Raw genomic sequence first — 13,102 nt, forward strand, 5'->3', positions numbered from 1 at the left:
TTGCAGAAATTATTTTTTGAAATCGATACTAACATTATCATGTTTGAAAGCAAAGTACATCATGATGTCAGTGGAACAAATAAAGCCATGTTAGAGTAACTAAATTTTGTCCTAGTTTGCCTTGGGTATTTCCCTTTTTCACTAGGCCATGCCCGTGTGAATTCGAGTTTTTCAAACTAGGAGAACATTGTTAAAAAACCATTCAAAAGCTCAAGCATTCTCTTTACAGATTTGCTCCTCTTCCTCAGGGGTAAAATCATACTTGATATTGAATTCTTGACATATTTCTTCTGGCGTTTTTCCTTTGATTCTATCAACAACTCCTTATCATCAAAGATAATTAGCAGCTATGATAAGATCACACAACTCCGAGTGATGCATCTTCAAGAAATTCTTGTAAAAAGTCGTTCTCCTCCAATTCCAAGTGTTTCTTCTAGTATTCAATCACTTTGCTTATTGTTTTGCTACTGACATCAGGCAGAGGAATAATAGTGTTAGAAGCACAGTCGTGTTCCACCATGTTCTTGATAGCTTGTGACTTCACAGCCACAGCCTCCTCTAATAGAGGCTTTGACATGACTATGGTGAAAAATCTTTGAATGGGGTCTTTTCTTGAATGATATCAATGCACGAGAACTTGAAGGGCATGGTTTATGTTTATAAAGCACTTCATATTATTTCTTGTTCATGTTTTAGGAGTTTTAATATTGACATATAATTTGACATAGTTAATGAAACTTAAGCAAAAAAGATAAAGGCAGTATTGACAATTTGGCATTAATCGAAAAATGAAGTCAAAAGGACTGTGTTCAGATGTTAATATTGGTCAAATAAACTTCGGATGAGGAAAGGTAAACAGCCATTTAGAGGAAGCATCTTTTAAGGAAAGAAAAGGGTGATTGATATTCAGAAAAGTGAAAGCAGTAGATAGAATTCTCATATCACAATAAGTGAAAATGCACGTTATGAATTACAATAAACTTCTCTAGACAGCCCAAACCAGAAACATTGTTTTCTTTCATCAAACAAATATGATTACAAAAAATACAAAGGAAGGAAACCATGAATCCATGTCCCCTCCTTAAAGATACTAAAATGACTCAAGTTACAAAAGAATACATTGACAAATAGCCGTTTTCCAAAACTAAAATATGATCAAGAGTTGTAAAACCTATACTTGACACTATATACATTCACCTTATAATTAAACAGGAAGAAAGAAAGAAACAGAAAACAGAAAGAAGTTCCAAACATTTGTTCCTCTACCTTAATTTGCATTTTGAGTAAGATTATTAGACCATTGGAATTCTATTTCCAAGTTCCTTGAGGGTCCGCTTTTGCTCTCGGGCAACAGAGTGTACTCCCCAGCGACTGCACCCAGCATAACTACACGGTCAATCTGGATTGTGACCTTCCCGAATGAACTCTGTCAATAAATTGGAACGAGTTTAGCAGAAGTTGAGAAGTGATAGAAATGGACAAGCATATTATAACAAAAATGTTAGTGTCCCATTGTCCTCTATCAAAATTATAAAATGCACTTACCTTTCCCATTTTGCTCTTATTCTTGCATGAAATATGGAGCTTCTGGCCTTTAGGAGGACTTTCAAAGGACCATGAAAAGCTCTCATCAAACTCTGGATTAGGACCAGTTGAAACAACCTGACAGAGGAGAAAAACAAGGAATTATGAACCATATGCTGGGTTCTGAAATAAGTTAACTTAATTATTTTGTTGTTGGAGAAGTGCAATTCCTGTTACTAGTCATAGTTGAATCAAACATCCCCCAAACACAACGCCTGCTACCCCCCCCCCCCCCCAAACAAACCAAACAAAAAGAAAGTAAAAGTTATTTATAAAATTAGAATTTGGCCAACAGCGCACAAAAAAGGGTTCAAAGCCCACATAGCAATGAGAAATGTAAGTCTACTTGAAACGAAAAAGTATTTGAAAATTGACTGTACCTTCGTTTGGCGAGGTGGAGTATTTCCAAGGGTAAGCTTGCAAAAAACGCTTGGATTTCCAACTGATTGTCTCATGTTGTTGCCACGCTTTATTATTACCACTAGAGTCCCAGGCAAACATTGCAATAGAAATTCTGCCTTCTCTTGGAACCGAGGGGGGCCTGATTGTATCAGATACTGCAACAACGGAATGGCATCTGCAGCAGCAATTGATTGTGCTCGAGACACTTCAGCAGGACATGCTGACCAAGCTTGTCGGAGAAGGAACAGTGCATCCAAAGCAGCTTCTTGAGTTGCCTCTGAACCAGTCTTCAGGGATGTCACTAGATGTGGAATACTCAGTGTTGCAGGTTCAGTAGCCCTTAGACGGGGAAAGTTTCCAAACAGTGCATTCAGAGCCTTGAGGTACTCCTCATTTACAGTTCCCGTTGCCCATAAATCTTTCTCAATTGCAGCTACAAAGCCAAGAAATCAATTAGATTAATAAGCTATTAACACTAAAAAGAAATGACTCAATTTGCACAAAATACTGAAGTTTATAAACTTTTTGGACGCAATAACACGTCATCCCTTCATTTCTTCAAGCTAGCAGGATCCAAATAGTAAACCATTTTATTAACCAACCAGGATCAAGAACACTAAGGAGAATCCACCATCATATTAGGAAAATTTCTATTTGAGATACTAATTCTCAATAAATGAAATGAAAAAGAAGTGTAGAAAACCATACTAATTCTCAATAAATGAAATGAAAAAGAATGTGTAGAAAACCAAAAATATCATTTTTCTTCTGCAGCGTAATGCAGATAATTTGTGACCATGGAGTATAGGGAAAAGGACAAGAGTGGGTTGCTCTAGTGGTGAGCACCCTCCACTTCCAACCAAGAGGTTGTGAGTTCGAGTCACCCCAAGAGCAAGGTGGGGAGTTCTTGGAGGGAGGGAGCCGAGGGTCTATCGGAAATAGCCTCTCTACCCCAGGGTAGGGGTAAGGTCTGCGTATACACTACCCTCCCCAGACCCCATTAGTGGGATTATACTGGGTTGTTGTTGTTGTTGGAGTATAGGGAAAAGAAATTTACCAGTGATAGCCCTGACAGTTTCACTTGAAGCATACTCTTGAATGGTATTATTGGAAAAGAGAAGTTTAATGAACATTGACGCCTGTACTGATGTCTCTGGATCACTTGAACTAATCAGATCCAACACAACCTGGACACCACCAGCTTCTGCCACTGCTCTCTTATTTGATCTGCTATACATGACAAGGTTCTGTAAGGCACAAATGGCGACGACTTTCATTTCTTCAGTAGGCTGATCTTCAAGCAGATTCACCAATGCCCGGCAAGCGGAAACAGCATCACTGCTTCGAGCAAGAGCCTCATTCTGGAATAGGTCACCAAGAGCAAGAGTTGCCAGTAACCTTGCTTGTTGACCTTGAGTCTGGGGATCCAAAAGATACTGCGATAAGGGCACAATTGCTGACTTGGTGGCTTTTGTTTCTCTGATCTTCACGTTGTTCAGCAAAACCTCAAGGAGTCTTGCAGCAGTTTCCTCGCAAAGGTGGCATCTGAGAAGTTCCAAGAGAGCCTCGATCGCCCCACTTTCAGCCATAGCTCCAGCGCTGGTGGAGTCATCAGTCTCCAACACAAGGAGAGCATTCAATGCACCAAGAACTGTGCCTTCAGAGCCAGAGCGAAGCAATCTTACCAACACTGCAACAGGTACTTCCAGATAAAACTCAGAGCTAAATTGCAGAATGCTGGATAATACTGCAGCAGCTGACTCCCACAAGGCATGAGGGAGTGAAGGGTCAGCATTCAATATCACTCTAGACAGTTCACCAACGCCACCTTCTTTTGCAATTTCATTTGGCCAAGTCAGCGCAAGACAGACTAGGGCCTTCACAGCTCTCTGCTGCAAAATCGGTATACCAGAACCAAGGACCCGTACCAAGGGACCAATCACTTGATGGATAACTGGGTCCTTCTGCAGGTGCTCTTCCAAAAGCAGGTGAGACAGAAGCTCAGCAGCCAGTTGTTGCACAGCAGAAGCAGGAGAATCAAGTAAGGGAATAAGAGGTTCTATAGCTTGGTGAGATGTCAAGGTATAATCAGCGCGGCACTGCGGATGCTCTAGGATATTCACAAGGACCTGCAGCGTGCTGTGCTGCCCATCAGGTCCAAACTCTGGTCTCGTCAACAATACAAAAAGTGGCTCTACCACCTTTGCAGCAGATGGTCCCTTAGCAATGGTAGCATTATTTGTCAGTATTCTGAGCAATTCAGCAAATGCAGCACAGAGGAAGTCTGGTGCTTCATGCAGAATGTCAAGTACACTCTCGATAACCCCAGCCTTGACCATTTCCATCTTACAGGAAGGCCTGTCTTTCCCCAACTTAACAAGAGCTCTAGAAATAGCCTCATGAATTAAATAGTTTCTGCCGTAAAGAAGGCCAACAAGGGGAATGACTGCACCATGTGCTGCAACTAGTTCAGCCAGCTGTTCATCGTCCACTAGTTTATCTAATGCACGGACAACAGAATGATGTGCAGGACTAAATTCAGTAACAAGAAGAGAAACCAAAGGCTCCACACACCTAGCTGCAGCCATTGTAGACCTTATTCTTGTATTTCCAAACAGAACAGAACATAACTCGGCTGCATCACCCTTCAGCTCCATTGAGCAGCCTGATGAAAGAATCCGGCAAAGAACATCTACTGCGTTCATCTCAACATCTGCAACTGCAAGTGCTTTTGAAGGATTCTCACTGAGAAGCCTAACTAATGCAGCAATGGCTGCATGCTGCTCCCTCTCTAGACCAGTATTTAGAATCTCAACCAAAGGCTGAACAGACTGTCTAGCTGATTCTGCATTCCTGATGTGATCTGCTGAGAAGAGGTTTTCCAAGGCTTTGGCAGCACTATACCTTGCCCCTCTTCCACCAAGACGTAAAACTGCAATTAGCTGACCAACAGCACCAAAAGCAGATTCGTGCCTGCATATTTCAGCAGTAGTAAATAGGATACCTAATAAATCAGTGGCAGCTTCCTCAGTTGCATCTTGTGGGCCAAGTGAAAGGTATTTAGTCAATGCTTCCAGAACCCCAGATTCCACCATAACAATCTTATTTGAAGGACAATCTTTGGCAAGCTGAATCAGAAGTCCAAGAGCTAGAAAAGGCGCACCAGGACGATCTGGGATAGGTTTTAGCAAGTCAACAAGGGCTGGTATAGCTTTCCTAGAAGTTGCACCAACCCTTATATCATCGACCCTGAACAACCTCTCAAGTGCAACTTGATCTGGGTTACGGACCAAGGCAAATTCCTCCGATAGTGCAACAAGGTCCTTTATATCCTCATCAGCACAACCAAGCAATGTTATGAGTCCTGATGGTGCACCTGAATTTGCAACAGACAACAGAGTTCCCCTGCTACCATTACAGACAAGGCTGGCTACGGCTTGTGCGGCAAAATACCTGTTTGCTGACTCTTCTGATTTCAGCAAATTAGCTAGCACAGGTATGGCTTTCATCGTTCCATGTGCTCGTATGATGTCTCTATCTTGAAATAATATAGCCAAAAGCAATCCACAAATCCATATGCTACTGTCCTCCTTGAAATCAATCTGTAAAAGTATTAACAAAGGTCATATAGTGCTTTGGAACAAGATAAATACCATAACAAATTCAAGAGTCTTAGGTTAGATGTGGTTTTATCACAGAAAGAAAGCACTTCAACTAAAGGTAGTACTTACCTGTGTAAACTGAGTAAAAGATTGAGTGATTCTCTCTGTAAGAACTTCAATCGCACCAGCCTCCATAATCTCAACTTTACTTTGGTCATCACGACTGGCAAGAGCTGAAAGTAGCCATATAGCTATATTGACCCCGGAAACAACTGAAGTACTTTTCTCCGTCTCATCCTTTCTTGATTCTTCTTCAGCATCCCTGGAGATGCTAATTGCAATCTTACCCCCCTGGTCCTCCAAATGTAGAGACTCTGAAGCATTTAGCATCCCAACAAAAGATTGAATGAGTGGAACACAAGACTTTGATTCGTTTAAATCTTCCACCACTCTCTGATGATTCACTTTTGCAGCGCAAACAAGAAGTGCACTTCCTCCTATTTTAACCAAAGCATTGGAGGAACAGATTACCCTTCTTGCAACTGAAGAAATGCATCCAAAGGCACAAGCAATAGCATCGCCAAGAACAGTGGGCTGAGCTTGGCAGAGTCTTGACAATATCTCAATAGCTTTGTCTTGCAAAACTGGTGAGGCATCAGCAATGCATGAAACTACTGGAATTATGCTATTAGGGTATTCAGCTAGAACTGCCCACGCAGGTTTGATACCACTAGCTCCTTCCAGCCTTAAAAGGAAACAAAGTGCATCTAAAGCTTCTGATATAGCAAGAGAGTCACTGCCAGTTGATTCTAGGAAAGAAACTAATGCAAGAACTGTTCCACAACGGTTAACACAATCAGTTAAGGCAGGATTAACCTGACTAAATTGAAGAAGACGAGCAATTGCTGCAGCAGCATGGGTACTTCCACCAGTTGTGCCTTCACGAAGAACTCTAGTAGCAGGCAAGATAATCTCTTCAGGAATTGCTTTCTCAGACACCTCGGGATCCAAAAGAAGATTGGACAAAGCACATACTGCTTGCTCTGCAACTTGTAAAACTGAGGACTTTGCAAGCACCATTAACGAAGGCAATGCATCTCTAGCAATTGCTGCAATGTCACGGCTTTCTCTAATAGAGAGAAATATTGCAGCAAGGCAGCGGGACGCATCCACTAAGATGGTTTCAGGTTCAGCATTCAGAAGCTTCACAAGTGACCACAAAGTTTTGACAGCAAGGCTACTTTCTCGCAAGTCCTTCCTGAGATGGAAAATTCCAGCAAGAGCTGAAGCAGACTTGGCCTGAGTCTCTTCCTTGGTGGAGCTTAATATCTTTATCATCGTCTCAACTGCATCATTTGCTGCACTACCTTCACGCAACATATCGCTCAGAGGGGCCACAGAGAGCAAACTTTTTAATGCATCTAAGACATAAATCTTAGACTCTGGAAGATCACTAGTCAATAGTGCAGTGAGTTGACTAATAGTTGCAGTATCTGATTTGTGAATCAAATGGTTCAGTGTCTTTGCAGCAATTTCCTTCCCGTTGGAGCTACCATTCTTCAGAAGCCACAATAAAGCAGGAACAGCATCAGCACTTTCAACACACGCACGGATATCTTCACTGTGATTACAGAGGTTTCCAAGGATAGTTGCCGCATCTTCTTTAGCTTTGGCAGACCCAGTTTCCAGAATTTGAACAAGTGGAGGTATGCCACCAGCTGCTGTAATGGCCCACTTACTTTCATCATTCTCATTGGATAAAAGACAAAGAAGAGCAACAGCACATTCCTGTTGCTGCTCTGATGAGAGCCCAAGAAGCGAGATTAACAGCTGAATTCCCTCACGACCTTGTAGTGCATGCCATAAGCTACCTTCATTTTTACATAGAAAGAGAAGAGACCTTATCAACTCATCCTGAACTTCATTCGTGGCCATTGTGATCAAACCAACCAATAAACGTTTTGCATCAGAATTCGCAAGTTTGCTAGACAGTACAGCATTCCCGTACAAACTGGCAAGTGCTTCAATAGTACGCTCCTGCACTAGAAAGGGTAAGCGGGCCTTAAATTGCTTAACCAATGTTTCTTCCACCTCCAAAGGATCTGATGCTCTTGAATTTTCTGCTTTGCTATCATATATCATGAGAGCCGAAGCTAAAGCTCCCAATGTATCAGCTACTTGTGCAGGTGAGGTGCAAGATTCAAGGCTTTGACCAAGACTTGAAATGACATATGACAAGCCACCAGAAATATTTGCAAGGGCACACATCGCATTCTCCTGCAAAGCCTGGGCGTATTCACCCTGCATGAATTCCTTTGAAGGAGCTATGGTAGCATTTATCAGAGCAGGAATACCATTGGAATTTGCTATTTCCTTCCTGGATTCTTTGCTTTGGCCAGAAAGAGATTTAAGAGCACCTGCAGCTTCTGCTCTAACTGGGGCTTCATTGCCAGATCCAAGTAGTTTAAGAAGTTGTTTGGTGGCCTCCGCAGCTAAGACTCTCGAGCAAACAGAAGAATCCTCCAACATCATACAAGCAAGGAGAAAGCAGACATTTGCCTGAGTACTTGGCTGTCCATTATTCAGTAGTTTAACAAGTATATCCACTCCTCCAGCTTGTACTGTTGCAGACCAGAATCCCTCAGTGCTCGTTGAAAGGTTTTTTAAAGCTCCTGTTAGCAAGTCGTCAACTATGTTTCCAGCTTTTAGTCCCTTTTTTAATTGCTCCCATAATACTGGCACAACTCCTTCAGTTGAAAATATTTTTGAGCCAACATGATCCTTTGCACCACCTTGAGACACAGCATATATGGTTTTTGCTGCTGCAATTTGACTTTCTGCTGAACTTGACTTGAGAAGACCAAGGAGCGGCGGTATGCAACCACCTAATAGTACTTTCACTCGCAGTTCATTCTCTTTACACAGAGAACCCAAAACTGTAGCTGCCTGCATCTTTACCCCAAGTGAGCCAGAACGAAGTAAAGAAACAAGTACTGGAACAGCTTGAGAATGTGAGCCAACAGCACTAAATGCATTTTCTCGTGTATCAATAAGCTCCAACAATTGCTTAAGCGAATGTTCTTTCTCTTGCATGGATGACGAATTCTGCCGTAACTGCTCAATGCATTGAGCAACACTTGCTAACGTCCCATCTGGATCCTCCATGCTACTACGATCTCTGCACAATTTAATAGCAAAACGTTCTTTCATGAATATCATCGTGTAAAATGGTCATTTGGTTCATATGAGGTTAGAAAAGCTGCATGATTCTAAATGATAGTACTACAATTTTTGTTCAATTGCTGCTTTTCTTACTGGTAACAACTTTCATCGGATTAGTATCTTACAACAGAAAACTAAGTACAGGATATAGTCAACTGCAGTTTAAATATTTTCAGTTTTAAAATGTAACAGCAAAGACCAGCAATGTTCAAAGCAGAATGTAATCCACATTCCACAAACTCTATGTTATGTGAATCAATTTTGCAGCTTGGAGAATCTATGCTATCTGTGGAGGAAAGGTGAAACAGTGGAAGCTTATGTATCATTTAAGTTTTGTGCAACTGATGCATGTTGGAGTTATGGAAATATGGATACTGCATTGAGATAAAACTAATGGATTCTTATAAACAAAAAGAAGAATCTGGTAGACGAGTTTAACTGAGGACTCATGAAGTATAGGAAACAGTAGCAGCATTTGCAGATATAGATTCCATGAGAAGACAGCAACAGATAGAGTTTTGCAAGGACAAGTGTGCTTTCATTTTCCTCATGCAGTCATGCTTATAGCAACAAAAAATTAAAAAAACAGCATCTACTGACTATACAGCTATTGCTTCCCATCGAGTAAAACACAAGCCATAGACCAGATCATTATGAGCCCCTAAACTGAAACCGTTAATGATTAGACTAACCTTGAAGATGTTTTCATGATTGAATGTGGAGTTGGAGGCTCCATATCATGAGGTTTAGCATCCCCATTTCTTTCCTGTAACAAGAAAAGAATTGGTAGATATTGGTGAGGAATGTTTCAAGAGTCTAGGAAATCACAGTGAATCTGGTGATGTCGTTTGAGAAGGAAAATGTCAACCATAAACAGCATGACTAATATCTTCAAGAAAACAGCCAGTTTAACTTTACGACTCAACAAAGTAAGCAAAAATGTATAAACCTAACTTTTTTCCTCTCAGTGATGGAATCACAGAAATAGATATTCGAGATGCAGCATTGAGTCAGTGATGCAACCCCTTTCAATTTAAAATGTTTACATGTTTGTACATGATACGGACAGATTCTTCAACAAAAAGAAATGCAAAAAGAACTATCTCCCTCCCATTCCACAAGGCGAGTTCAGAGGGAAAAGGAAGTAGAACAGTGACAACCATCTGGATTTAGCTACCGAGTAATACGTACTTACTTAGAACATGTCAGACTGAAAAATAAACCGCATTACAATTTCAATGGAAAACAAACTACACCAACACTATGATTGCACATAAAACTACTAGTAAAGACCACCCAGATAGAGTGAATGCGCCAACGGGTATCTCCAGATCTTTGAGTAAAACTAATTCAACAGCTCACATATCATATAAATCCCCAGAAAATTTATTAAATCAGTTGCTTTTTCTTCTAAAAAAGGGAACTTTACCATATCATTACTGGCAAGACTGCTGCCATTGGCAGCAGTGAACCTCCAAGCAAGTGTGGCCGCCAGCTTTGCTGTGATCTCAAGATCTTCGTAGCAGATCTACCTCCAAGACACAGAAGAAAGCTAACAGCCTCCTGCAAACCACCAGTAAAATAAATATTTATTACAAAACTTCTGGAGAAAACCCAAAATAAAATTAGCTCAATTAAGAAAATGAAGTGTTTTTGGCATACATTAACAAAAGATACAGATCAAATTGTAATGGCCTAGTTTTTAAGAATGATAGTACCACTAGAATTACTTGACTAGTTTTTACTTCCTTAATTTGAGCAGTGAATTACTTGACTAGTTCAAAGCAAAAAACTAACCAAAATTCATATATGGAAATCACATAAATCTGAGATCAGATTCAGCAATAAATTGAACTAAACATCAATGCCCAGTTTAGATTACAACAATCTCAAACCAAATCCAACATAAATCCTACAAAATTGATCCAAGGAAACACAAGATCCAGATCACACACAATTAAAGCTCACACCTTTACCTCAAAAAACAAAACCCCAAATGGGTTTTTCCATTAAAACCAAAACCCACATGCACATTTCACCAAGGTTTATACAGTTTATACAAATATAGCCAAAAGATCTAACGAATGCGGGAAAAAATTGAACCTTTTAAGACTATAGTATATAGAAATCCAGTAAAATCTTGATAATAAAGAATGCAGAAAGACGCAATAGAGAGACAGAGAAAAAGATAAGACCTTGGATCTAAGGCTTGTCTTTTGTTATTGCATTTGGGGGAAAGAGTGAGGTTTCGTAGTAGAGAAGCGAAGAGAGGAAAGAAGAATATGTATGAAGGAGTTAGAGAGAGAAAGAGAGATACAGCATTATATTATGTATGTATATTGTTGTGTGTGAATGTGAGAGAGAGATGTGTGTGTGTGTGTGTGTGAGCTAGCAAGTAGCAAGAAAGAAGAAGTAAGAAGGACCACCGACAGACAGCTGAGAATGGGAGTGTGAGTGATGGAAAAAGCTCAAGCTTTGGAGCTAGCAAGCTGGCTTTCTTGGATTTTTTTCTCTTCGACTTCCATTTTTTACTTTCTTGATTTTAGGCTAACGTTGCGTTCAATTTTGGCCGAGAAGGTATCCATTTTGGTTAGGCTTTTTCGAGTGAAATTGAGAATTAACTTATTTTTTTTAACTTTTATATTCTTATTCACTAAAATGCAGGTGGGAGTGTGAAATAGAAACTTAAATGGATGAGACTCAAACATTACATCTCAAGAATATTAAATAAGGTCACGATTGATTGCTCACACACAATTAGATTAGGGGAAGTGATCTAGATCGCTATCAATACGATGCGGGACTGATTTGCTGACCGTAACAAAATTGACTCTGCCCCTGAAAAAAAAGGGCGGGAAGACGTTTGATTTGAAAAATTGCGCTTAGCGCCCCCTCCCCCTTCCTCATGAAACGACTATGCTGTAATGGATGGCAGAGGGTTCGTAGTACCCGAAGCACTGGAGTTATCCAGTAGCTGGGAAGGGGACTTGAAGTGCCTACTGCTACACCACACTACACTTGGCTCTACACGTTTACAGAGCTAACCCATGTCCAGTGTCTGGCAGAGCTAAGGAGGCTTCAATCATTTTTCTTTATCCCCATCTTCGCCCAGTCCTCTTAGGCGGCCAAGAGTGTTATGTAAAACGGACCAAGGAGCATCATATATCCTAGGAGAAGGAGGGGGAGTAGGAGCTAGCTTTAGGAGGGGAACCGAATGATTACGAGTTAAAGAATGAGACAAGGGGAGCACTTAGACAATTCACTTAATCTCTAGTTCGTTCCGCTATCCCGACTAGTGAATCATTAAGATTCCTTTTTCAATAGAATCTTTTGCATTCACAAGTTATGTCGTTCCCATCACTTTTTACTTAATAGTTAGGTCTGAATTCTACAATGGAGCTCATCGTGAAATTGATTCTTGAGTCAATCTTCTCAATCTTTATTGGCTCGGAGCTCTTGATTTGTTGTTGAATTTTCAATTAATTTAACTCACGATATCTTAGATATATATAGAGAGAGAGAGAGAAAGTTGTTATAAGAGTGATCCATCTCTGTCCTAGGTTTAAATCTCCGTATAGCAATTAAGTCTCAAATTGACTTGAACACAAGTCGTTCATAGTCCATTTTTATTTCTATTTCACATTCCAACCCGAATTCTACAAATAAAATCACACTCTAACTTGCATTCTACAAAGAAACCCCCACTTGCTATAAACATAAATTATTCACAGCCAACTTCATCTAAGTAAAGATTACAAGTCGATCAATGCAACACTAAGACTTGCCCATGTCCAGTATTAGCCCTTTTAGGAACACTCTTTAAAAACCCTCACGTTTCTTTCTAACTTTCCTTTTTTGAAGTTCTACACGAATTTCCCACACACAGTTTGATTAAGTTGAAAGGCATAAATTTATAGCACTTATGGCAAACATGTAGTTGATATCCCCAACTACTTAGGCCACTATTCATGCAGTCTACAAGATGATGCTATCATCGGGTACAAGCATTTATAACTAAAAGAAACGGGTAATTGCCTCGCATGTGCCTTGCATGTGCTTGTATTGCCCAGCTGCTACACACTAAAGGCTTGCTTTGCGCCAAACCTTAGCATCTTGACACTACCTCCTTCCAATCCCATGTCCGCACACTCCTTGTCCATGACTTTGCCACATATGTATGTCGCCTATGCCACTCGCATATTGCTCTGGCCGAGTTTCATTCTTGCCCGTGCCAACTCTTGTTTCACATGTACTATTGCTTGTCTTTTGTTTTAGCTAGCTTTGCCTTAGCT

General features: G+C 40.5%; 1 protein-coding gene across 1 annotated transcript; it reads right to left on the reverse strand.

Moving 5' to 3' along the window:
• Positions 1-997: 997 nt before the first annotated feature.
• LOC104110632 (protein CELLULOSE SYNTHASE INTERACTIVE 1) lies at positions 998-11,166 on the reverse strand. Its single transcript, XM_009620159.4, has 8 exons — positions 11,006-11,166; positions 10,240-10,373; positions 9,503-9,576; positions 5,718-8,766; positions 3,044-5,588; positions 1,965-2,419; positions 1,546-1,662; positions 998-1,426 (listed from the first exon to the last, which is right to left on the reverse strand). Exons 2-8 carry the CDS (start codon positions 10,240-10,242, stop codon positions 1,268-1,270), a joined length of 6,402 nt encoding a protein of 2,133 aa, XP_009618454.1. The 5' UTR covers positions 10,243-10,373; positions 11,006-11,166; the 3' UTR covers positions 998-1,267.
• Between the last annotated feature and the right edge of the window lie 1,936 nt (positions 11,167-13,102).

This window comes from Nicotiana tomentosiformis, chromosome 5 (assembly GCF_000390325.3).
Source record: "Nicotiana tomentosiformis chromosome 5, ASM39032v3, whole genome shotgun sequence".
NCBI classification, from domain to species: domain Eukaryota; kingdom Viridiplantae; phylum Streptophyta; class Magnoliopsida; order Solanales; family Solanaceae; genus Nicotiana; species Nicotiana tomentosiformis.

Bases quoted from the DNA above. Each gene is read 5' to 3' on its own strand.
- LOC104110632 (XM_009620159.4), bottom strand. The intron at 8,767-9,502 runs GTTAGTCTAATC...TAAATTGTGCAG, and splicing joins ATCATGAAAACATCTTCAAG to AGATCGTAGTAGCATGGAGG. The intron at 1,427-1,545 runs GTAAGTGCATTT...ATTTATTGACAG, and splicing joins ATAAGAGCAAAATGGGAAAG to AGTTCATTCGGGAAGGTCAC.